Source organism: Alternaria conjuncta, assembly GCF_024043145.1.
Source record: "Alternaria conjuncta strain BMP 0040 chromosome Unknown scaffold_4, whole genome shotgun sequence".
In the NCBI taxonomy this organism is placed as follows: Eukaryota; Fungi; Ascomycota; class Dothideomycetes; order Pleosporales; family Pleosporaceae; genus Alternaria; species Alternaria conjuncta.
The window spans coordinates 567935-588476 of NW_026250093.1; the positions used below are offsets into that span (position 1 = coordinate 567935).

The window sequence follows — 20542 nt, forward strand, 5'->3', positions numbered from 1 at the left end:
ATGTGTGTCCTGCCGCGCAGCGTGGCGACTGCGACCTGTTGTCTCTGATACTATTGCCATGATTCTAACGTGATTTGCCAAACTCAGTCCTCTGTGACCACCGACTAATGTATCTCCAGGTTCACATGGCTCTTCTCCGCTGAGGTTTGCCTACATGGTGTCCTGGTATCGCCTGTGCCCGGCGTGCTTTCTGGATCTCTTTTCGATGAGCGTTGAAGTGGCGTCTTCATGCTGCCATCGCGCTGTCTTCCACAGCCGCTTTTCATGTCCCTTCTCGTTGGCTTGTTGCGACACCCTCCCGCGTCGAAGCTGAAGAGTTTTCTTGCCACGGAGTCACCACTCTTGTCCCCTCAGCTGGCCTGTCTTGCACAGTGCAGTTGTTCGGGCATTCTTCTTCTTGTCATCTCATTCAAGTTCCTTCAACTCGTTGTCGCCGCCGTTGCGGAGAAGAGGGGGGAGGGTCGTCGGGGTTCGAGAGGAGCAGGCGCGGCAGCTTGCATCGGCAACGACTGCGGGCAAGGTCTGGTTCGTCTCGTGAGAAGTATGCGATGGGTACAGCTCACTTCCTGTGCTGTCGCTTCGTCAACTGGGGGTGCAGCTGGTGCTTCAAAATTTCGGCGTTGATATTGGTGGTCGGTGTTTGGTAGCAGCTTCCCCGCGGACGCAGCCAGCTGTGCAGCGCAAAGAACTACCTGGCAAACGAACGCCATAGCTGACTCCAGTCAGCTTCATGGTGCTTCCACCGCAAGTAAAGCAAGACTAAAGGCATCGGACGCTACTTGAGCTCTTCTTGCAGGATGACACAGCCTTACCGACATGTGCAGCCTTCTGGAAGTTATTTTTCCAATCTTTGGAACGCTCCTCTACCTCAGCGATTGCTTCGGCCTCCCACCATCGTAGCCCTCACCCTTTCACTTGGTACCAACAGAGCCACGCCGTTGTCTAAGTGTCTTGATTCGCTGGACTCGTACGGATATCCAAGGAAGCCACCTACCCCTTTTAGATCTAGTCCTGGACATACTCGATTCGTTCTTCTTCCATCGTCGCTGAAAGAAGCATCATTAGTGATGGATTCACTGCCAAGGCAGCATTCATACTGCCAGAACGTCTCCGGTAGCCTTTCTGCCGCCAATCGGAGCCCAAAGAAGAAGTCTAGTCAGATATGAAGGCTACTAGTACGGTGAAGGACACAGAATGGACAGCCCCAGGACGAATCAGAGGCCATATAATAGGGCAAGGGCCCGGTTTCATCGCAGACTTCATGCTTCCATTCTGCAGAATTAGGAAGCTTCAGACTTCCTCGCTCTTCTTCAGCGGCGTACCATTCTTCTGGAGGAGACGCTAGAGGGTCTCCCTCTGTCTATATAAACTGGCCTCCCCCTGCCTCCCTTCAGTTCCCTCAGCCTGAAAGTTCCTCACTTCTCCAGTACAAAGTCGCCTTCAAACTTCTTTTCCCGAGCACTTTCAAACCTTCTCATACACCTCAAAGCACAACACGCTTCCTCATCACCTCCACTCACATCGGCTACAAGCACGATGTCTTCTCCAAACACCATCGCAATGGTGACGCCCGCGCCTCGTCCGAGCGTTGTCCTCCCCAACGAGATCCTCAAGATGATTCTCATGAACATCCTCATCTTCTCCACGGTCTCGCCTCGGGGCAGGCCAATCAACGCGTCCCGCTTCGCCATGCTCCACAAGTGCATACTGCACAAGCTCTGCGTCGTCTCTCGCCAGTTCCAGGCGGTCGCTCTCCAAGTTTTCTACGAAGAAAACTATTTCGAGTTCATCTCAAAGACATCACACCGCGCGCCACTCATGCCCTCTGTCCACCTCCTCCCCTCCCTCCGCCACATCCGGGTGCAGCTTGTCCTCACCGACAGCTACGCAGGAGAGCCGACTGTACTGCCCGACCGCATCCTCGACAACAGGATATACTTCCGCAACACTGCCGACCTCTTCAAGCACTGTCGCAGTGCCCACACCTTGCGGAAGCTCTCTGATCTGATGACCATGCAGAATCTGAGGACGATTCAGCTTCACATCACTCCCATCTTCAGCAACCCCGACTCCGAGGCGGCGGTCGCTATCTACCATCAGGCTCGCTTCATGATCGGCGCTCGTGATGAGTTCAACATCACCGTCGAGGCTGGCCTCTCCGACTTGAGGAGCGCCATGCTGAGCGGACTCTGGGCAGCTTTGTGAATTGTTTGTGGTGGCTTGTGGGGTTTGTCGTCTCCTGGCTTGGTCATTGCCATAGTGTAGTGCAGAATAGGATCTTTTGTCTTCTCCAACATGCTTTTGTGCATCGTGAATGTTGCTTGTGATTACTGTGAGTACCTCTTGGCTATTGTGACATATTTCAATATGATGATTTACACTGCTACGTATGTCTTCAGGCTCAAGCATTAGGTGCATGATCGATCGCTGATAGTACGTTGAAGGACTCTTGGCTTACTTTTGAAGTTCCCTATGACTGCTAATAATGTGAGGGAGACTTCTACTCCTGACGTACTGTTATATCCATTTCACGACCTCAGCCTCCACCTTGATAAATGGCTTTGCCGCTCTCCAGCCTTCAATGACCACCTCTTTCTTCGCCCTAATCACAAGACCCTCAACTCTCAGTTGGTTTAAAGCAGTTTTTCTTCCGCAATACATTCCCGGGGCTTCTTTTATCACCAAGCGCAAGAATTCGACTCTAGTAAGTCTGGCCCTTCCAGAACAAAGCTTGACGAGTGTCTGCCACTGGTATGAAGTGGTAAAATCCCGACTAAAGTGTTCCAAAGAGATCACCAACTCCAGTCGCCGAATATGCTGTCTGGCATGTGGCGGGGGCAGCAAGATAGGACTTTCCCGAGGCTTATCTTCCATCAACACCTTCAGAGTTATCCCGCGTGAGGCGCATCGAAACTCGTTCTCGCGGTAAAAAGCCTCTAGAACGAGGGGATAGAGTGACTTGGATACAACCAGATACCTAGCCAAGCGACCGTTGCGAGATATATGGCTCTGAAATCGATCAGCGCAAACAGGTAGTCGTGGCACGGATGAGCCGAGGCCGAGACGAAGAGCGTGATGGAGGATCTGGATAACCAACTCGTTAGGGAGGTGCGGATTCGTAGTCGATGGAGAAGTCATCTCTTCGGACTGGGTTGACGAGATGGGTCGGCTTGATAAGTCGTTGGAAACTGATGATGGCGCGTTGTCCATTTGTAAAGTCGATGGTAGTGAGTCCAGTGCACTAAGGGTGGTGTGAGTTGAGTGGGAACCGATCTCTGCCATGGTCAGTCCTCCGAACAGTTCAACCAGCTGTCCGAGTGGGGAGTCGACTTGGCTGTTCATCTCTTCTGGGTGTGTGGTTGCTGCGTACCGACGTGATCTTGACCCGATTGCAAGGACTTCCGGTTTCACCGACCTTTAGTGCGATATAGATATTGCCGAACTGTTCGAGTAGATATGAGAGTCCGATTCAGAGGAACAGGATCTTCCTTTTGTTAGCATCGCATAATTCGAAGTCACGTAACTATGGGAAATGGCAGCATGGAACCATGGGTTGCAAGTGGGTCCCATCATGGTGTCGAATAAGGTATAAATCAAAGGTGACCTTAGATAGCTTAGTATGAAGAAAGAGACAGATCGGCCTAAACAGCAGGATAGCTCTTCTTAGATAGGAACATTGGCATTGGCAATGGCAGACATTGCAGGCGCGTGGGTGGTAAACAACGACTCGGTGAGCACTTGTCTGGCGTCTTACTTGAAACAGCGAATTTGGGGTAAAGGCATCGTCGTAACTACTGTACATGGACGAGCTGCCGTTGTGTCGAAAGGCGCGTCAAGGTAGTAGAGAGGAGTGGAGGAGAAACTCGGAAAAGTATCCGTCGCGTGTTGGGCCAGAAGGCGCGACCCGCGCGGAGCGTCCCTGCTGTCTGCCTTGCCTTCCTCTCCGCGCTATCTTCCCCACCATTGTACCCGGGTCCCCCATTGAGTCACATCCTGAACAGTCTTATCCAGGATGCATCCAGCTCATCGCCGCTCTCTTCAGTGGCAGCCATGTCCTCCGCAGCCCCCCATGCCTCCCTGACGCGCGCCTCGGTCGAAGCCGCCCACGCCCTCATCAAGCCGCACATCCATGACACGCCCGTCTTGACCAACACCACCCTAAACACTCTCGCCAATACGCCTCAAGCTCCAGAAGCACTCCAGGGAACACAATGGGAAGGCCAAGAGCCCGCTAAGCCCAAGGTGAACCTCTTCTTCAAGTGCGAAAACTTCCAGCGCATCGGCGCCTTCAAAGTACGCGGCGCTTTCCATGCCGTCACGCGATTGATCGAACAGGACGGATTGGAAGCAGTGCAGAGCAAGGGAGTAGTCACACACAGTAGCGGTGCGTCTACTTATAACCATACCGGGCAGGCAGGACTGACATCAACAGGAAACCATGCGCAGGCCCTCGCGCTTGCCGCAAGAACCTTCTCCATACCCGCACACATCGTCATGCCCTCGATATCCACGCCCTCGAAGATAGCCGGCACGCGGTCACAAGACGCCAACATCCACTTCTCCGGCTCCACGAGCACCGAACGCGAAGCCGTCGTCGCAGACGTAATCAAGGACACAGGCGCTACCCTGATCCCTCCCTACGACCATCCCCACATCATACTCGGCCAGGGCACCATGGCGCTGGAGATACAGCATCAAGTCAGCAAGCTTCTGGGAAGCGGCGAGAAGCTCGACGCTGTCATCGCGCCCTGTGGTGGCGGCGGCATGCTGAGCGGCATCGCAGTCGCTCTCCACCGCACTGGGGTACGTGTCTTCGGCGCAGAACCTAGTTTCCAGGGTGGTGACGATGCGACGAGGGGCGTCGAAGCGGGCGAACGCGTTACCAGCGTCAAGACCCTGACAATCGCCGATGGCCTGCGTACGCCCCTCGGTGACCATACATGGGGTGTTATCTCGAACAAGGACTATGTGCATAGTCTCTACGCCGTCACAGAGCAGAACATCAAAGATGCGATGAAGCTGGTGTTGGAGAGGATGAAGTGTTTTGTCGAGCCGAGCGCGGTCGTGGGTCTGGCGACTATACTGTACAACGAGGACTTTAGGAAGATGGTTGAGAGGGAGGCTGGGGATAAGGGCTGGAACATTGGCGTCGTCTTCAGTGGGGGAAATACCACGATCGAGGCCATCACCAAGATCTTTGCTGAAGTGCCGGAGGAGAGGGCGCAGAGACAAGAAGGTGTGTTGGGTACAGATGGGCGGAGGGTGGCTGAGAACGTTGCCGGTTAGTGTTGTTTCGATATCACAGTAGAACAATCAATCTACGCAGACATCACGCATGCTTCATGAGTTACATTACGTAGTCGTATTCATTGCGTTATAACATCAAAGGCGCATACTAATAGTCTAGAACCACTTCTTGAACTCTCCACCCATAGCTCCCAGATCACGAGAGACAATGCTGGTCTCGTTGCTCTGCGGCATCTTGGGCAGCGTGGTGAAAGGCTCCCGGCTGGTCAGGCTCTCGATACGTCCAAGCAAGAACTCAAGCTGGCGGTACGCGCTGCTAGGCTGGTACTGGGGTACCATGTGTCCACTCAAAGCCTGCTGGACGTACGTCAACTTCCTCTCGGTGATGGTCTTGCCCATGAGGCCCTTGGCGCTCAAACTGGTAAGGCTCAAGTCCTCGTGGTAAGGAACGTAGAAGTCATCGACAGGTGGGTTTTGGAAACCTTGCATGCCGCCCCAAGTCATGTTCTGGATAGCCATGAGAGTACCGTTGTAGAGCAGGATGTAGTCGAGCTCGCCGTGTGCGATGACGGTGCGGTCTAGTGCGTCGATGACGCGGGGAATAACTTCCCAGGACGACTGGGGAGACGAGTCGGTGTCGAGAACGCCGTTGGAGCACTCGGCCCATGGCTGGATGGGCGCGTTGATGGCCTTTTGGACTTCGGTACGGTTGAAGTAGATCTCGGTGTTGGGAGGGAGGTAGTCGAAAGAACCAGGGAAACCGAGAACGTCCCAGAGGAGAGGGCAGGTGGTAGCAATAGCGTAGACGTCGAAGCAAGGGTTGGTGTAGAAGACGGCGTTGTAGATGTCTTCCCACAGCCCGCAGCCTTCGGTCTTGGCGTCCTTCTCAGGGTACGGGAGCTTGCTGGGAGGAGGGAAAGTAAGGTACTTCTCCATGTACTCGGTGTAGCCGCAGGCCTCAGAGCGGTTGTGGATATCGTCCATAAAGGTCTGGTTGAAGTTGAAGAGACCGGCCCATTGGTCGACGAAGGGCACAGCTGGGATGTCCTCTAGCAGGACGTCCTCGGCCACACTGGGGTCGTAGAACATGATGCCCTTGACGTCGTAGTAGCAGGAGTCGTTCTGGCTCAACATGGCATCGGCGATATAAGGGACGTAGCGTCCGGCGTACGACTCGCCAGTGATGTACACCTTACGGTTCTGCAGACCGAATGTGTCGATGAAGTTCTTGAAGAAGCCGAGGAACTCCTCAGCGGTTTCTTCCTGGGAGGTAGCTGTAGCGTTTCCTTGGGTGAATCCGGTTCCTACGGGCTGTTCGACCCAGACCATGTTGGTAAGGTTGGCCCAATTCCAGGGGTTGTATACAGCTGCTGGACCGCTGCCGTATTGCCAGGAGATGGGACCATTCTCTTGGAGGAATCCCTCTAGAGAAGAGCAACCTGGGCCACCTGGGACATATGTTAGAGGGAATTGATCATGTACGTGGGAATGATCATACCGTTCAGCCAGATGGTGATCTCGTCATCCGCGTCTGGGTTCTCGGATGGGAAGAACCAGAAGTACAGTTCAGAGGTCTCGTTGGCGGCATCGCTGATAGGCAAAAGACCCGCGTAGGACTCGCCAATGTCGAAGTCGACGTCGGGGATCGCTCCCGCAGTTCCGTTGACAGCGAATGCTGAGAGTTGTTAGCTAGAGGTACGTAAGAGGGAACGTTTACCATACCCTTGGACGCCTCAGTGGTGATAATCTGAGTGGTCTGACGCTTGTGAGGGCGAAGACTGGTCTCGGGGACAGTCAGACGAGGACGAGGAAGTTCCGTCTTCTTGCCGACAGAGCGAGCGCTTCGTGCGGAAACGCTTGCCGTGAGGCCACCAACAGCGAGGAGTGAAAGAAGCTGCATCTTGACGTGCTTCGCGATCGCAGTGCCGGGGTCGTTCGTTAGTCAAGCTCGTGCTGTGACTATCAATGGCCGTGAAGAAGAGGGAACCGAGCGGGCAGTCCAGCCTTCTTGAAGTAAAAGCGTCGAGCGCCAGACCGACGTCACCTCGGGTCTACCACGCACGCGACGCGGCCTACATCTTCCTGTACCTGCACAAACACAGATAGCTCATGGCGAACATAGCTCCAGCTCTTTACCTGATTAGGCAGGCGTGAAGTTCCGTCGCATATTGTTGCTTACCCCCGAAGCACACCGAAATCACTCAAACGCTTGACCCTGCGCATGAGCTCCGTTATACTCTAGTATAGTTGTATGCGCACGATCGCGAAGTTGTGTAGTTGAGGTTTGAACATGGCGCGATGGTAGTCGACATTGCTGCGATTGCTCATGATGCTGGTACTGTTTTCCAGGTACGACCGCGATAGAGGCGGGGAATGCATGCGACTAGACACACGACCACACTGGTGGACCGAAGCTAACGGCGCAAAGCTTCTCCAAGGCCCGCCAAAGACGCCGCCACTGCCTTCAAGCACTGGCAGGTCCACTTCGTATTTCTTGATAGTGGACGGGGAACTATCTCTTCGGGCTTTTCAACACCAACTCTTATCTCTGGCCGCAATCCGGGGCCACGGTAGGCTCAGTGCGCGTCGTCAGGTACTGGGGCAAAGGATGGTCGAGCTGCGTGATTGGCTGAAGTCGCCCTTCGAGAAAATCGCTCCCATTCAGGTGTCGAAGGATCAAGCACCATGGCGGATGCTTGTCATGCTTCGGCGCAGATAAGTCTTGTGCGCTTTAACCGCATAGGGAAGCTCGCGAAAATCGATGCTGTGGCGGGTCGCTGTGACGAAAACTATGTGGTCAATCAAACACATGGGCTTTCCCGTCTCCTCTGAAGGGTCTGAAGCAACGACTGTTGAAATGATGTCTGCAGGACCATGGCTTGAGGTGCGTTCAAGGTTTGTGAGAGTGTCAGCATGTCAGCAACAATCGGTTGTGGCTTCCGCACGTCAAGTGGCTGATTGGTCGCGCACCCGGAGAAGCCGCCATCGTCACTGAGGGGCGCATTTTGATATCGACTACACTGAAATGAAGCAAGCAAACTGGAAAATGTTGCGTCAATTTAAGCTCCAGGGTGTCAATTTCATGATAGGAATTGCTCTACTGATGGAGAAATATCTAGGTAAAGAAGGTCACAAGTCTTTGCTTGCATTATGCTTCTTCATGGAGGCCTCCACGACGAACGCGGCGCTGACCGTACTGCGGCGCAGTTACGAGGCGAACCAGTTGCTCGAAATCAGGTGTACCATAACCGGTCACAGGATCCCATCCCTCCGTTGCATTCCAGGAAGCGTAAGGCACAAGTGCGGTTGGAAGTCCGGAGTAGATGGAACGACCAGTGCAACCACGAGAGCCTCCATCGACAATGTCGTTTAGACCCTTGTAGCCCTGCTCGTAGATCCAAGGGTTCAGGAAACCGAGTGAAGGCATGTCAGCCGCCATGCGAGCGTTGTTGAGAAGCGCAACGACCGATGCGAAGACGGGCGCTGAGGCACTAGTCCCTCCGACAGACGACAATCGACCCTTATCAACAACCTAGAGAAGGAGAGTCAGTATTTGCCTCACATACAGTTCGTACAGGGATTAAGACTTACCTGGAAACCTAGTCCTTGAGCGGCGACGTCAGGAAATCCACGGCCGTTGGGATTGTAGAGGCCTTCCCATTGAGACCCGAGCTTACTGAGATAGTCGGAAACAGCCTTCTCTTGGTACGCTGGGCGGGGCCACAGATCAGAGAAGCCACCAGAAGAGAAATCAACAGCACGCTCAGGCTCTACTCCGCGAGTGCCACCTACGGAGGTGACGTAGGGGCATGAGGCGGGGAAGATTGGCTGAAGACGAGTCGTGTTTTTGCCGTCATTGGTCTGGCAAGCAGAGCCTGGACCAGTATCACCGCTGGCTGAGTATTGTTAGCACTCATGTTCATATTGATGGAGAGTTTGGGTGAGGATTGAGTTTAGAGACGACACTACCCCCAGACATCGCGGCTGATGACGTCTGGGCGCATTTTCGCCTCCAAGCTCGAACGAATACTTACAGAAGATGACTGAGACGCCACGAGTACCGAGCTGACCGATCATATCGCAGACCTTCTTGGCGTACTCGGCAGGGACGCTTTGCTCCGTCTCACCGTACGAAGTGGTTAGAACTTGGGGCAACTCTTCGTCCTCCAGACCCACAAGGTAAGTGAAGAAATCCAAGTAGGGCTCATTGTTGTTGTCGTCCTCATCGGGCTGATCAAGATCAGGAACCAACAGTCCTCGTCCTGGAACAGTGTAAAACGTGGTTGATATGTTCACCAGGCCGGCTGTGTACTGGATGTCGAGATTGGCCTCGACGCTATTGGCCGATGAGTTCTGGGGAAATGGTCCATCGTTGACAGACTGTACTCCAAAGCTTTTACCAGCGAGACTTTGAGAAAACCTTTGTGTGAACAGGTCGAGATCGTTGAAACGAGCGTATTGCTCAAGGAACCCGCTCACTCCGATCGTTACGTTGGCCTGGTCGCTAACGTCATAGTCCTGGAAGTTGTAAAGGTCTGCGAGGCAATCAGGCGTGATCCTTGTGTTACACGTGGCATTAACAGCAGCAAGCTTGGAGAAAGGCGCAATTTCCTGTGTGAGGACTTGGCTATCTTCGGCGCGCATTTGACCGAAGCGAGTAGTAGGTTGGATCATGTCAATGTGGCTGCGAACCTCCATGGGGACAGAGTAGCCCAACGAACGAGTCCTCTTGACTCCAGGACGTGCCTGGCTCTGGTAGGTCTTGAACGTGGTGCCCATCATCTGTTCTGCGCGCTTTACAGGAGCGAGAAAGTTGATCCATTCGCCGTCGTTCTGGATATCTCGAGGCTCGACGCCGGATTGCTCGAGCCAGTTGAGCACATTTGCAGTTGAGTCGGCTCTTGGCTTGATGAGATCCTTCAGTTCGTCTCGCTTAAGGTGCTGGCCGTAGCGGGGGTGGCTGGGAGTTGAAACCTCCATGAGCGTCCTCTCAAACAGATCTGGGTTTGCCTGCGATGATCAGTATTCGACTTTCAATATCTCAACCATGAAGGCCTTCCTGATCTGCTTCGCGATGACTTACCGAGCGTACTGCAATGCGGAAATGGAGCTTGCGCTCGGGCGCTGGAACACCAATCTCGCTCCATCCCTCAGGTACAGTGTTCAGACGTTCGACAACTTCGTTGCCCTCGATGTGAGAAGTACGGGAGGTAGATCCGGCGCTGACACCAGAAATGGCCAGTAGGCCTGTGAAGGCGGCAGTGGTGTACCTCATGCTAGCCGGCGACGTTGGTCGTGTGGAACCAGAAGTGGCAGGACAGAAGGAGATGTATGCTCGACCCTGGTTGCTTGGCAGCAAATGAAAGCGACGGATGGGTTGGAAACTGCGATGATAACCACGGCGAGAGCGGACATATACTGGGCTGCCAAGCCGTGGAGATTTAGACACCCAGCGTAGTCACCTAGGTGACCTATCGTATCCAGATGTTTCAAGTACATGATGCAGGTAGCCTCCGGGATCAACGTGATCGGCTCTTGATTGGAGTGATGGCTGATCACCCCCAGCCGTGTTTAGGTAACAACGTTCTGAAGCACCTTCCCCTTTGCCTCTCGCGGTTGTCTCGAATATAGAAAGTAGGCCGTACCGCTCCTCACAGCTTTGGGGATGGGTATCGCTGTTCATTGCAGGCCTCCATGGTCCACGGGTGCGGAACGGCCCAATTTTGTCTAACTCCGTTCCGTTCTGCTAGAAGGAGCACAGATCTGCGCAGCATGCATCCCTTTATCCTCATACCAATAGCCGGCTCATGCATGCAGTGCGCTGATCTCCAGACTGGCTCCATGCTCACAGGATCTGGACATTGGCGAAAAGAAGCGTGGGCTTGTTCATGGTTTCAGTGCTCTTGTCCCGGATAGTGTGCAGCGCGTGAATGCTTGTGAGAGCTTCATGGCATTGGCGGCCCTGATGTGACGACTAGTGGCGCGGGGCTCGAGCGGGCGGCCCGTGCTGCATGTCGGCTTGCACGCAGCCAGGCCCAACCATCGCGGCGAAGTTGCTCCAGCGACCATCAAGCAACGAACAGTACAGGCACGATGTCTCAAGACGCATAATGACGGACTTCGTTAATGCGTATTGCACGTTGGCTCTTACAGACAGCTTCCTCTACTGCCCTCCTGCATCTACTTCTCTTCGCTAGATTCTACGCGTCCCTCGAACCCACTCTCAAGGATGCCGATGAGATCATCGAGCCGCTGAACGACGAGATCCGTGTGCTGGTGCTCCGCAAGATGCTTGTTGACGTCGTTGACTAGCAGCACAGTCGCGGCTCCCGCACGATGACCAGCCGTCATGTCGTCAATCGAATCGCCAACCATGATCAGACTCTTTCCTCCGTCTTCGTGCATCCAGTCCTTCGCAATGTGCAGAATGCCTGCCGGGTCGGGCTTGGGTGGCCTGAACTCTCGCGTCACGACAGGGCTAAATTTTGATGTTGGCAGAAAAGTAGTGAGAAGATGAGTGACAGGTGCGTCGAAGTTGCGTGTGCAGATGCCCTTCTTGATGCCACGAGAGTCCAGATATTCCATGAGCTCTACGAGCCCGGCCTGCGGCTGTTGGGACTTCATTGCGGTGCGCTCAATGTCCCGGATCTTCTCCTGTGCTTTTTCCTGCTCGCCCTCGGGTAGCGAGTAGATGTGGTCCAGGATGTCCGTCGGCTTTTCGATCCCCAGGGCTGATCGCATCTCTGCGAACATGTAGTTTTGAGGCAGACCTAAGTCATTCAGTACATGAACACAGAACTGTGCACGACATCAGAAAACATACATAACGTGCCGTCGACATCAAACACAATGCCCTTTAGCAGTGGTCTAGTATCCCCTTCCTTCTTTTTCGCGGGATCCAGTGGTGCGAACCGCCGCGGTCGCACGGGCTGCGACATGCTGTTCACCGATCGTGTCGCACGCAAGCAGATCCGGATGTTGTTAGTTCCAGATGGCTTGCAGAGGCCCCTAAGCTGGTTGGAATGTCGTGATATGATGGCATTCATGTTGGTGGGGTTGTACAAGCCGGTCTTATTCTGGAAGTGGGTCCGATTGCAGCCGCACCTGGGCAGCCTTTGCGCATGGCCTCCCGTGCTAGTTTGGCGGGGATGACGCATCACCACGACTCCCTTTTGTCTGCATAGCAAATTTCGACTGCGCGCTCTAGCATCGAAGAGATCACTTACTGGTGCATCAGACTATGAGGTTGGCTACCCGATGATGACAGTGCTCCAGTCCAGAGACTGCTCCTATTCGGGACATGTTTCAACAGTATTATAAGGTCAAGAAAGAGCAGGGAAGGCAAATATGGTCAAGTCAAACGTCTATTAACTCTTTGAGCGAGCTTCTCGTGAATTTGCATCACGTGCGTATCTTGCATTAAGGTCTTGCAACAACAGTGCAAGTCAAAAGGTTTCTAAAATAAGGTTCTCAAGAAAGGAACTGCCAAACTGGGGATCAACTAGCTGATCGCATTACTGCGCCAGAGACGCTTACAACCAACTATCTAAAACAGGCTCAAGGTAGAGTTGGCCGATGGGCGGATGTTGTAGTACTTGGACTTGGGGTAGTACAGGTTGTTCATGTTCTGGACAAAGCTCTCGGGACCACCAAGCTTCTTGACAACGGTAGCAACGATGCTCTTGTCGCTGGTGGCCGGGAAGTCACCAGATGACTCCCACCACCAAGCACCACCGAGACCCTCATCCATCAAGTAGTCAGTCTTCCAGGAGGCGACCTTGGGTGTGTCGAAAGTGACGAGCTCCTTAGCAATAGGGTCCCAACTCCAGCTGGCGAGAGTCTCCTTGTCGGTGTAGACCTTGCTGCCGTTCACGGGAAGGACCTTGTAGTCAAGGGTACCAGGCTCCCAGGTTCCTGCAGTAGATCCGTTGAACTTCTGGCCGAGGCCGCGTTGGTCCTTGCTCATGTCGACGACGTTGGCGAATCCGCGACCGTAGAGGGGCATACCGAGCTGGATCTTGGCGGGGGAGGCGATGTTCATCTTGTAGTAATCGATGGCCTGCTTGGTGTTGAAAGGGACGAAAGACTTTGACTTGCTGTTCCAGCCGTTGGTGGACTTGGGGTTGGTGGAGCTGGGGTACACGTTGCTGAGGTGTCCAGTGTAGTTAGAGAAACCTGGGCCCTGGTAGTCGAAGGCCATCAGGTTCCAGTTGTCAACGTAGGGGTCCATCTTGGCAATGGGCATAACGACGAAACGTTCCGGACCAGCTGGGGCGGAAATGCCGAGGTCGAAGTGGTAGCCGGCGGCGTTCACTGCGGAGTAGGCATCGAATGTCTGTTGTGGTGTTAGTCCTGCGATTGTTCGAACCGTAATAACATTATTCATACCTTGCGGCAGCGCATGAGGGTGTCGACAAGGTTGTCGCCATCGGTCTCATCCTCTGGGTACTCCCAGTCGATGTCAAGGCCATCGATACCCAAGTCAGCAATCAGTTGGATGGAACTGTCGCAGAACTTCTGTCTGCCCTCAGCAGTGGCAAGAGCAGGCTTGAAGTTGGCCCTGAAGCTCCAGCCTCCGACTGAGAGGATGACCTTGAGGTTGCGGTTCTGCTGCTTGAGCTTGTAAAGCTGGTTGAAGTTACCAAGCAGCTGGGTACCGTTGGTGGCAACATCTCCGGGGTAGGGGAACTGAAGATCAGCCCACTCGTCGGTAAGGATGACTTCACCAGTCTGGTTGTTGACGTTGGCGAAACCGTAGTTGACCTTGGTTAATTTATCGGCGGGGAGGTCGGTGACCATGTGCTTGCGCGCGTAGATGGCCCAGTTGACGTAGAAGATACCAGCCTGGTACTGACCACCACCGTAGCCACCACCGTAACCGAGATCACGTGCGTGTGCGTGCTTGTGGCCATGGACGGCTGGAGCAGCCGAGCCTACAGAGGCCAGAGAGAAGAGAGCGGCGGCGTTAGAGAAACGCATGTTGAAAGAGAGGACGGCGAGTAGCCAAAAATGTCAAAAAAGAGGTTGAAGGGAAGCTTGCAGGATGTGCGAGTGATGGATACTGCAACACCCACGAGGATGCAGTCCTTACATACCTCTCATATTGGCCACTGCCCTACCTAGTGGTCTTTCGTCGGTGTACGTCGGTGTCCAAGCCTCAAAGCTTAACATTTGGCCGTGGCGTGGACTCGAAACGGCGAACAACTCTCTTTCGCTGTTCATGCCAACGCTCTCCAAGCCAGGTTTCGCAGTGCTCTCCAGAGTATACGGACCGAAGCGATCATGTTCATGGGGTGTGGGTAATTAAACCCAGTCCAAGCGCTGAGTTTATTCGCTAGTCCGTCAAAGTCGGGCCTTCTTGGCCTTCTTCGTTTCGTCTAGAGTGTCCCTTGATCTTTGACAAGGCGCCCGCCTCATCCGATTGCTCCCCTGATCCAAGATGATACTTGGACCGGAGGTTACCGTCACGGCGCATGAACATAATAGGGCTGACGTTGGCGACGGACGTCAGATGTGACCGCGCAATCTAAGTTGGGATCTTGGTCGCTCTAGCTTAGCTTGACAACTCAATTCTCGTCGCCGTTAGGCCTACCCATCGACTTACTTGACGTTTGACTTGCTGAGAGATTTGGTAGTATTCCAATCGGGTTCGCATTGTCGGCGGTGTAACGTAGCCCGATCGCTTGGCTTTGATGCGAATTCACACTGATCTCAACTCGCGGTCGATCTTCCGGCTTCATTTCGATGCTGACAATATCGACTGTTCCACCCCACCTTGGTCGCGACGATGTCAAACGTAGAAACGTTCTCGTACAACCTGTCGCGGAGGAAATGTCGGCACTAGAATGCTGTCAGATCCACGGCCCGGTTCGTTCAAATAGACTGCGCGAGTGCAGGCGCTGGCGTCGCCTCCGAAGCTGCGCGCACACCGATTGCTGTCCAAGTTCTACCAAGATGCCTTGTCAGTTTGTATGAAGCACCTCAGACTTCTCTTATGGCGCGATGTTGACATACTCAACTATGTAACCTCTCTTTGCAGTACAATGACTTCCTACACCGCGCGATTTGATCTTTGACATGAGCGCATGCCCAATCTGTCACGAGTCATTTGTGCTTACTTCGATTGCTCATCTTCGCGCTCGAGCCCCAGCAAACCTAATCGCTAGCGTCGATGTTTCCAAATGGGCATGAGCGGCTACAACGTGCTAGCAGACAATGCCATTTCGAGAGCGCCAGAACAACGGCCGGGTCATTCTGGCTCTCTCTATACACACCCAACAACGTCCTGTCATCGGGCCTACGAACAAGACGCGTGAACGAATGCCCTTTTCACACTGCTCACGGGCGCAATACTCGAAATTTCCGGCTATGCTGAGCTCATGCCAATACGCGATTGAAGAAGATCGAGTGTGTCGTAAATTGACGTCAGAAAGGTGAATTTGACGAAAAGCTCACGCTCAATATCTCTGTTCTGCTCTTTTAGTATCGTCTCAGCGTCTTCCTCAAGCAAGGTCATACTGATCCAGTAGTCACTGCGTGGGCGCTATTGTTGAAAAGATGGTGCAGTCGTCTTGTTGACATCTCGTTCAGCTCGAAACGGTACGACGAACCAGCTTCTTATACCACTGAATGCGGAGGTGGGCATCTGACTCCGTATGAAAATTAATTTTCATATCCGAAGGTTTTCTGTCTGGAGGACACATACTGCAAGCTTGACGGCCAACGACAGAATGACCATAGTCTGAACCAGCGCACCTCGACCGTAGCGCGAGACAACGAACCCTACCGCAAAGCCGATAGACGGCAAACGGGATGTTGCAAGTAGCGGATGCACGTGGTACCAAGACCTGAGAGGCGTTTGATCGTGGGGTGAGACATTGGCGATGTGCTTGATAGTCTCAAACCGCTTGTTGGCTTCCAGTAAGTGAGGCTAAACAGGTGAAAGAGCTGGACAAGGAAACATTACCTGTATCCCAAGAAGTACCTGTATCTGTAGCTTGGCGCTACACTCACATTACGGTTTCACGGCAATCGCACTCTTCCGACGAGCTTATTTCGATATCAGCGCGACAACCGCGACAATCGCCAGTGACTCAACGGCTCTTTCGCTGGGTACTTTCACAATCTACTCCAACCTACTAGTGGATCCAGAGCTCGACATGAACCGACCGCAACGCTTCGATGTCGCTCTCCAGGTACCGACCAAGCTCATAGGTCGGCTCGTGAGTAATTGCCGATGTACGAACTGCATGTGAGACAAACACTGACTTCGTACATCCATCTTTAGGTGACAGATAGAGTTGCATGCCGCCAGCATACCGAAGTGCTGCAAGAGAGACCTCAAGATGCCCGAGCGTGTGCGAGGAAAACTGAATATCGGCGCAATATGCTGAATGCGCTCGTTGCAGCGTGTGCGCAGACAGCAGGCTTTGCTCAGCGCGATGTAGCTTTCAAGCTAGTCGAGAAGTTCAGGACTCTGGCGCAGACACTGGATAGGTCCAAGGCTGTCGCATTCACCTTTGGTGTCGAAGAAGACGAGGAGATTGTTACTTTGCCGATCGAGGAGCAAGTTGCTGCAAGTGGGGACTCGTCGCCCGAGCCGCAATCTAGTCCGCTTGAGCTTTCTACGTCAATGCCTGCCCGGGAAGACACGTTACACCCTCTCTTGGTCGCGCTCCTTGCCTTCAAACTAGGCGGTCCCATCAACGCAGCCTTTACTGGACACCAACATGAATGGAGGCCCCCAATCGACACTGCGCGCGATACACCAAGCTTCTATTCTGAGGGCGATGTAGGTGACTTCTTCGATGATATTCGAATAACGATAGTATGGGAAATGCGCGATGATAAAGCGACCGGTCCTTCGGGGAAACACAGTGTGTTCCTGACAGGCGATGCCACGCCCCGACCGCTGGAAGCGCTGACAGTCCAAAAGCGGGCTGAAGCCAGCTCACCAGTTACTATACTCTACGACTGCAGACACGCGGCGTTATATTACGTCTGCGATGATCCAGACGCGATACGTGAGGGCAAGAGCTTGGATGTCCATCTGAATACCATCTCGGACAAAGACGTCCGCCTCCTCAATACAGCAACAGGCGACAAGTCTCGTGGGAAGCCATCACTAACAGAATTGGTGACCAACTTTCCCATCGAAAATTATGCCAACCACTTTCACAATATCCTTTTCGACAGTGTCTCAGTCAACGCCATCTTCACGAAACTTGATATGTTCGACGTACCGCCAGCGCCAGCTCTTCCCCCAGACCGGCAGCATCTGCAAGACAAGCGATTTGATGCATACAAAAAGGACAACTTGGCTCATTTGCCAATTGATATTAAGAGACTGGCGGGCGACGTATATCTAGAAGGCAGCTATCCCACAGCAGCCAGCTTCCTAGATAAGGTCGTTCTGAAAGCACGCCGCGACGTTCATCTGCCTGTTGGGGCCAGCCTTTTTCCACAGTCCCCTATGGAAGAGAACATGGAGTGGGCACGGAGGGCCATTCGAGACCTACGCGAAGACCTGGTGTCGAACCGCGTTGCACATTACGCAACAGCTCTCGTAGATTCTGCGTATGCAACCAGAGATCTGATCTCGACCGCGAATTTGCGCAATTGTGCGAAGATGCTGGAGCGGCACTATCTGGAACTCATCGGCATTGGTTTCACAGACGACGCATGCTCGCTTCCGTCAATGGCTGCCTTAGCTTGTGCCTTCGGTAACGCTATCGATGGGCTCAAGGAAGCGCAGATCATGGCGGAACCATGGATCGAAGAGATGGATCTGCAGGTCTTTCGGACGCGCTGTTTGTATCTCTTTTGGTGCGCCGACTGGTTAGTACGCTACCTGGTGAAACCAGAACCAGGACCGTTCATGATCGTTGATGAGAAGACGGCCATAGCAGGTGCGCAAGGTATGGGACGAGCGGTGCGTCGGATAGCGACTATGCTGTTGCGCAATTGGGTAGCCTGGAGTCTTTTAGTAGAGGGCTTGCCACAAAGTGGTTTCTTCGTCCGAGGATCGTGAGCATAGCTGCGACGATGATTACTCATAGTGTCTAGAGCGGTGAAAATTCTAGGGGTAGATCCGAGATTTGAGGCTATACCTAATTACTTCCCGTGTCCGCCTGGTTCGCGGGCCGTGTGCCTGGGAGCCAGAGTCGTGCTGCAATGAATGTTCTGCGAGTTCACGACTATGTCGATGTAGACGCAATACAACTGATGCATCAGTATCTGAATGCGCGCCTGGAGAGATGCTGATGAGATGGAAAAGGGTTCATGCAGGTGCGGGATGTCGCTGCCGTTACTTTCGGTGACGGGACGCTAGTCGGGCGCTAATCCGGATTCGTTTCTAGAAACCCCTCCGGAAGTCATGCAGCTGTCCTTTCACTCAAACAATTCTCCGTCAAGCCTGCGCATCGCTCCAATCCTACGAAGGTCTCACGGTGTGGCTGGTGACATTCCATCAATCGGCGGCCGGCGGCGTGAACGTGCTTTCTGTATCCGCAATGGCGTCTGACCTTTTGCGCCACGCGACAGCGGCGCCACGCGTCTGGACCAGTTGTTTCGTTTCACCATTGATCTAACACGGCAAGACACGAACACCTGATAGTAGTCCAGATTGACCGCGTGCTGTAGAGTATTCGACTCTGGGTAAGCTGTATGCTTAGTCGCAGTGAGATTCTGCTCAGCGCTACGAGGCTGGCAATCGATTTGACGGAGAATTGTGACAGAGATCGCCCACCACCATCTGCGATTCGGTCACATCCAGATCTCGTTTCATTTATACAAAGCGGAGTAGCCCCAACCGAGGATCCACCTGTTACATGCTGCGAGAACACCGGCGCAGGCGCCATCCGCTTTGTGCCCTCATTTCTCGCGGACCCTAGACCTTCTGCGATGACAAGCCTTGCCCAGCAATGACAAGCTCAAGGAATTTGAGCTTGTCGACGACTCGTGTGAATCCTCCGATGGCTCCACCTATCAATACGTACCACTGTCGATGAAGTCCTAGTATAAAGCGCATGGCGGCACGTCTCTTCAGCACTCACCAACTCACTCATTCATTCATTCTCTACACAACAGCCTTACATTCCCTTCAATCATCCCTATTTTCAAGCTACATTCATCATGGTTGCTTTCACACTTACCTCCCTCCTTCTCGGCGCTGGTGCGCTCGTCTCGGCTGCTCCTTCCAGTCTTGATACTCGTGCAAGCTGCACCTTCTCCGATGCTGCTACAGCCATCAAGAACAAGGCCTCTTGCTCTGCCATTGTCATACAGGGTATGACTGTTCCAGCAGGAACGACCCTTGACTTGACAAAGCTCAAGTCAGGCACCACCGTCACCTTCCAGGGCACCACCACCTTCGGCTACAAGGAGTGGGAGGGTCCTCTCATCTCTGTCTCGGGAACCAACATCAAAGTCATTGGCGCCGCTGGCCATGTCATTGACGCAAATGGTGCTAAGTGGTGGGATGGCAAGGGAAGCAACGGCGGCAAGACGAAGCCCAAGGTATGTTAATACTGATCTTTTGCTAAGCTACAACTGACTTGGCAAGTTCTTCTACGCCCATTCCATGATCTCGTCTTCTATCACTGGACTCAACGTCAAGAACACCCCTGTACAGGGATTCTCCATCAACGGCGCGCAGGACCTCACCCTCGACAAGATCACCATCGACAACACTGCTGGTGACGTCACCAACGGCGGTCACAACACCGATGCTTTCGACGTTGGCAGCTCCACTGGTGTGTACATCACCAATGCCAACATCAAGAACCAGGACGACTGCCTGGCTGTCAACTCCGGTACCGACATCCACTTCACCGGCGGTACCTGCTCTGGCGGACACGGTATCTCCATCGGCTCTGTAGGTGGCCGCAGCGACAACACTGTCAAGAACGTCATCATCTCCGACTCCACCATCACCAACTCTGACAACGGTGTCCGTATCAAGACCGTGTCTGGTGCCACCGGTGCTGTCTCTGGTGTCACATACAAGAACATCACCCTCAAGAACATCGCGAAGTACGGCATCGTTATCCAGCAAGACTACCAGAACGGCTCTCCCACTGGCAAGCCCACCACCGGTGTCCCGATCACTGGCCTTACCATCCAGAACGTCAAGGGTACCGTTGCTGCCAAGGGTACTGACGTCTACATTCTTTGCGGTAAGGGCAGCTGCTCCAACTGGACCTGGACTGGCAACAGCGTCACTGGCGGAAAGAAGAGCACTAGCTGCCTCAACATCCCTACCGGCGCTTCTTGCTAAGTTCCAGAATGAGACGAG

The 20542-nt window shown here is 53.6% G+C and overlaps 8 protein-coding genes across 8 annotated transcripts; 4 read left to right on the forward strand and 4 right to left on the reverse strand.

Moving 5' to 3' along the window:
• Positions 1 to 1560: 1560 nt before the first annotated feature.
• Positions 1561 to 2205, forward strand: J4E85_003004 (uncharacterized protein; the record flags this gene model as incomplete). The annotated part of the gene is made up of 1 exon (XM_051467277.1): positions 1561 to 2205. The coding sequence occupies one exon, from the start codon at positions 1561 to 1563 to the stop codon at positions 2203 to 2205; it is 645 nt and encodes a 214-aa protein (XP_051328436.1).
• A 1845-nt stretch (positions 2206 to 4050) lies between these two features.
• J4E85_003005 (uncharacterized protein) lies at positions 4051 to 5286 on the forward strand (the record flags this gene model as incomplete). The annotated part of the gene is made up of 1 exon (XM_051467278.1): positions 4051 to 5286. The coding sequence occupies one exon, from the start codon at positions 4051 to 4053 to the stop codon at positions 5284 to 5286; it is 1236 nt and encodes a 411-aa protein (XP_051328437.1).
• Positions 5287 to 5403: 117 nt separating this feature from the next.
• J4E85_003006 (uncharacterized protein) lies at positions 5404 to 7147 on the reverse strand (the record flags this gene model as incomplete). The annotated part of the gene is made up of 3 exons (XM_051467279.1): positions 5404 to 6695; positions 6746 to 6922; positions 6970 to 7147. 3 exons carry the CDS (start codon positions 7145 to 7147, stop codon positions 5404 to 5406), a joined length of 1647 nt encoding a protein of 548 aa, XP_051328438.1.
• Positions 7148 to 8395: 1248 nt separating this feature from the next.
• On the reverse strand, positions 8396 to 10522 carry J4E85_003007 (uncharacterized protein; the record flags this gene model as incomplete). Its single annotated transcript, XM_051467280.1, has 4 exons — positions 8396 to 8779; positions 8839 to 9143; positions 9282 to 10257; positions 10331 to 10522. 4 exons carry the CDS (start codon positions 10520 to 10522, stop codon positions 8396 to 8398), a joined length of 1857 nt encoding a protein of 618 aa, XP_051328439.1.
• A 905-nt stretch (positions 10523 to 11427) lies between these two features.
• On the reverse strand, positions 11428 to 12293 carry J4E85_003008 (uncharacterized protein; the record flags this gene model as incomplete). The annotated part of the gene is made up of 2 exons (XM_051467281.1): positions 11428 to 12017; positions 12071 to 12293. 2 exons carry the CDS (start codon positions 12291 to 12293, stop codon positions 11428 to 11430), a joined length of 813 nt encoding a protein of 270 aa, XP_051328440.1.
• Positions 12294 to 12793: 500 nt separating this feature from the next.
• J4E85_003009 (uncharacterized protein) lies at positions 12794 to 14226 on the reverse strand (the record flags this gene model as incomplete). The annotated part of the gene is made up of 2 exons (XM_051467282.1): positions 12794 to 13582; positions 13636 to 14226. 2 exons carry the CDS (start codon positions 14224 to 14226, stop codon positions 12794 to 12796), a joined length of 1380 nt encoding a protein of 459 aa, XP_051328441.1.
• A 2407-nt stretch (positions 14227 to 16633) lies between these two features.
• Positions 16634 to 18277, forward strand: J4E85_003010 (uncharacterized protein; the record flags this gene model as incomplete). The annotated part of the gene is made up of 1 exon (XM_051467283.1): positions 16634 to 18277. The coding sequence occupies one exon, from the start codon at positions 16634 to 16636 to the stop codon at positions 18275 to 18277; it is 1644 nt and encodes a 547-aa protein (XP_051328442.1).
• A 1103-nt stretch (positions 18278 to 19380) lies between these two features.
• On the forward strand, positions 19381 to 20524 carry PGN1 (glycoside hydrolase 28 protein; the record flags this gene model as incomplete). The annotated part of the gene is made up of 2 exons (XM_051467284.1): positions 19381 to 19764; positions 19811 to 20524. The coding sequence occupies 2 exons, from the start codon at positions 19381 to 19383 to the stop codon at positions 20522 to 20524; spliced, it is 1098 nt and encodes a 365-aa protein (XP_051328443.1).
• Between the last annotated feature and the right edge of the window lie 18 nt (positions 20525 to 20542).